The sequence below is a fragment of the Scheffersomyces stipitis genome, chromosome 1 (assembly GCF_000209165.1).
Source record: "Scheffersomyces stipitis CBS 6054 chromosome 1, whole genome shotgun sequence".
NCBI classification, from domain to species: Eukaryota; Fungi; Ascomycota; class Pichiomycetes; order Serinales; family Debaryomycetaceae; genus Scheffersomyces; species Scheffersomyces stipitis.
In genome coordinates, this window is record NC_009068.1 from 2,291,516 (window position 1) to 2,295,804 (window position 4,289).

At 41.9% G+C, this 4,289-nt stretch overlaps 1 protein-coding gene across 1 annotated transcript; it reads left to right on the top strand. All coding sequences in view use genetic code 12, as the record gives it.

Moving 5' to 3' along the window:
• Positions 1-893: 893 nt before the first annotated feature.
• On the top strand, positions 894-1,574 carry GHL2 (ATP-dependent RNA helicase; the record flags this gene model as incomplete). Its single annotated transcript, XM_001386749.1, has 1 exon — positions 894-1,574. The coding sequence occupies one exon, from the start codon at positions 894-896 to the stop codon at positions 1,572-1,574; it is 681 nt and encodes a 226-aa protein (XP_001386786.2).
• Between the last annotated feature and the right edge of the window lie 2,715 nt (positions 1,575-4,289).

Consider the following 4,289-nt stretch of genomic DNA (forward strand, 5'->3'; position numbering starts at 1 on the left):
GCGCTTTCATGGAGTCGTTATCGTACTTAGTCATAAACGCAGTCAACTTTTCAGCAATCAAGAACCCAGCTTCAGTCGTAATGGTCGGATCAGCAAGGCGACCAAATAAGTACTTGAGATAACCGACCGCATCCCTAGAGCTGGCGATCGCATACTTGGTTTCGACAGCTTTCCAAGTTTCGACTCCCAGAGAGTAGTGCGTGAACAATGACTGAACGTCAGGCTTCATACACTTGAGAATAAGCTCACGGAGCTTGTGGCTCAACGCCTGCTGGTCCGTAAAGGTGATGGAAAGTTCTTTCTCTGAAAGATAAGCAGCAATCTCTGTAGCCAAGACACAGCTACTGAACATACCAGTCATCCAGTCTTTCCATTCCAGAAAGTTCTCACGGCCTCTGAGAAGAAGAGTATCAATGACCATGAGGCCAGAATTTAATTGGCTCATAACCTGTTGAACTGTTTGCTTTGGAAGCTCAGTAGATTGAATCGGATTATTCATAATGTAGGACAGTATATTGATTAACTTATTTAAGATAGATAATTTCCATATAGAAGAAGAAAAGTTATAGAAAGTTAGAAAGGAGAAGGGGGAGTAAGACCCCCTTAAATAGATGCCAAATACAATCACAGGCTGACCCCTCATCGGGATGAAATGAAACGACATGACCAGAATTTCAGGTTAGTCGGACATAATTGATTCTCATTGGTAGATGTTATCTTATCACATTACTGTGCACAATTATGTCTGAATGGCTGCAAATCCTGCATTCATAAAGTTTACGCATTGGATTAAAAATAGAATATAGAATATGCTTTTAGGTTTGATATCAGCATATTCAACAAATCCTGCATTCATAAAGTTTACGCATTGGATTAAAAATAGAATATAGAATATGCTTTTAGGTTTGATATCAGCATATTCAACAATCCACGTCAATTATTCGGTTATGACGTACTCTGAGAAGGTCGAGTACGTTACTGGTTTGGTCGCTAAGATTAGTGACACGTCGGTCAGTACTACTGTTCAGTTATCGGCTGCCAAGCTGCTTTCTACCTACTTTGCTGAGCAGCCTCCTACTGACATTCCTGGTCTCCTCTATCTTACACACTGTAAGCTGGACCATATTTTGTCTAAGTTCAAGGAACTTGGTGCTACCTTGGATCTCACTGACCTCAAATCGTTCCTAAAACGGATCGATGCCTCACTGTCTTCCACGCCTGGGTCTGTGTTCACGGTGACTACTCTCTCCTCTGCTGGACTGAAGTCTCACCAGAAAGCTCCTGCCACCTCTCCTATCTGGAATACCCGTTGCTATACGTGCTCTGGTAAGGGCCACCGTTCGAATGTTTGTACTTCCCCTGTTCTCAAGTGTACCAATTGTCTTGGTAATGGCCACAAGGCCACTAGCTGTCCTTCTCCTGTTCGTACTGGACATTTCCTGTCGTCCCGTACCTCTCTGTCTCCTCGTGTTCATTCTTTTTCTACTGCCGCTGGTGATGCCTTTGCATCCACCCCATCCACCCAGGCGTATTCCCTCAATGTATCCCCTGTTGAAATTCAGAAGCATTCATAGTGTCTTACGTGTAATAATTGTTAACAGTAAAGGTAGAACTTGTAAGTTGTTCTAGTTATCGTTATTAAAACATTTAGAAAGTCTATCTAACTCTAAGGGGATACCACCCTTATTTATGTTGTTGTCTCACACTCACATGCTCCATGTGATTCTTGTTCAATATCTCATGGATCCTATTCTCTGCATCACGTTCACCTCATAGCTGTGGGGTTGAGACCTTTCTCCACATCTGTTTCCATATGTCCGTGTGGGGTTCTCCTATCATCTCTGTATACCTGCCATTGTGTTTTCTATTACCACCATATCCTTATTATGATATATGATTGGCTCTCACAAGAGTTGCAGCCAAATCTATTAGATTATCAATATCCGGTATCTACGATATTTTCTAGATCATGCATATTCATGCATTATCAAACTTTATCTAATACCGGATTTCAACAGCCTCCCTTAATCTAATAGTCTCTTCACGAAATCCCTGCTAACGCTCTTAATTTTATGTGTTGTGGTTTTGCTAGCGCCTTTGTGAATATGTCGGCTATATTGAATTCAGATTTGACAGGTATTAATTTTATGGTCTCCTCTTTTATCCTTTCCCGGATGAAATGGTATCTTATGTCGATATGCTTAGTCCTCAGATGAACGGTTGGATGTTCACTTAGTTTTATACAGGATACATTATCCTCATGAATTCCTATAGGTAATGTTAGTGGTATCTGTAGTTCACCAAATAGGGTTCTCAACCAAAGCACTTCCTTCACGGCTTCTGCTAGTGCGATATATTCGGCTTCAGTGGTAGAAGTTGCGACTATAGCTTGCTTCTTCGATTTCCAAGAAATCAATCCTCCTCCGAACTTCACTGCATAGCCCGTGATGGATTTCCTATTGTCTGTTGAAGATCCCCAATCTGCGTCTACAAATACTTCAAGTTGTCCAGTCTTTGAGTAACGTTGCCCAAGAGACCTGGTTCCCTTGAGATATCGAAGAACATGCTTCGCTGCTGTAAGATGTGCCTCTCTTGGCTCTTTAAAGTATCTACTGAGAACTCCTGTAATAAAACTTATGTCTCCTCTTACCGTGTTGCTAGCATATAGCAACTTTCCAACTATTGATCGGTATAAGGTAGGATTCTCCAATAACGCAGTCTCGTTATTTTCAAGTTTCAATCCAGGCAAACCTGGTGTTGATACTGGGTTACAGTTCTCCATTCCGAACTCTTCTAGGATCTTATCAATATAATCCCCTAAGTCTGCTTTTATTCCATCACTCCCTTGAGTGATATTAATGCCTAGGAACTTCCTAGCTATTCCAAGATCTTTCATCTTGAACTGGGCACTCAACTGTCCCTTGATTTCTTCTATCTCATTCTGATTGTCTCCAGCAATCAATAAATCATCGACATAAAGTCCAATGATCACACTTCTTCTCGTGTATAGTCCATACTCTGACAAAGACCTTTTAAAACCGATCTTCTCAAGGAAACTATTCATTGTTTCATTCCATATCAATGGAGCCTGTTTCAATCCGTACAAGGACTTATTAAGCTGACACACCTTCTCAAAGGCACTACAATCCTGGTACCCAGATGGTTGCTTCATGTAGATCTTAAGATCAATCTTACCATTCAAAAATGCTGTCGACACATCCATCTGGTGTACCTTCTTTCCATACATGGCCGCAAGTGCAAGTAACAACTTGACACTCTCACTCCTAATTACTGGAGCAAACGTCTCTTTGTAATCAACTCCATATCTTTGTTGGAATCCTCTTACCACAAGCCTAGCTTTGTATTTTCCTCCGTCCTTGATGGTGTACACCCATCTTACTCCAAGGACCTTCGTTTTCTTTTCCGGGAGATCTACTAATGTCCATGTGTCATTTTCAGAATGAGCAGCCATTTCGGTATTCATGGCTTCAATCCATTTCTCAGAATCTGAAGAATTAATGGCTTCTTCGTATGTGTTTGGTACTTTCTTGCTCTCTGTAGATTCAACCGACATTTGATAAGCATGACCCTGGATACAAATGTTAGCTTCATCATATGTATCATCATTCGGATCATCGCTATTCGATTCTAAAGTCTCGTTCCAAAACTCATTGTCATCTTCAATGTATTCATATCTCACTTTCTTTGTCATCTTCGTTGATGGCACTTTCTTTCTCTTGTTTCCAGTCCTCTGATTTTGGTCAGGACTTATCACTGGTGTCAATGAGTGTTTGGTGAGAACCTCACCCCCCGTAGAATCGGATGCGAGGAGATTAGATGGCATGCGTGCAAGTTCAGAGTCCGTGGAATCATAGGACAGAAGAGACCCAGCAGGGGACGAATGTAATGGTTGCAAATTGTGCGAAATAGATACAGGGGTAGCAGGAGAATCTTCCCTCTGCATATCAGGTGATTGTGCGCGTGAGTGATCGCTCGAGGAAGTTTCATGTTCATCACTCGAGATGTGCTCAGCTCGTGAAGTGGTGGCAACGTCGGATGAGAAGCGAGGGACACCAGACACGCCCATAGGAATAGTCGAAGCAGACGTAGTTGGCGCATGATCAGGTGAGTTTTCAAATGGGTAGATCGATTCATCAAACGAAACTTGATTGGAGCTAACTACTTTATGAGAATGTAATTCATATATCAAGTATGATGAGCGGTTGCTATCATAGCCTAACATCACACCTTTAACGGCCCGAGGTGAGAATTTCAGGGGACGAAGAGGT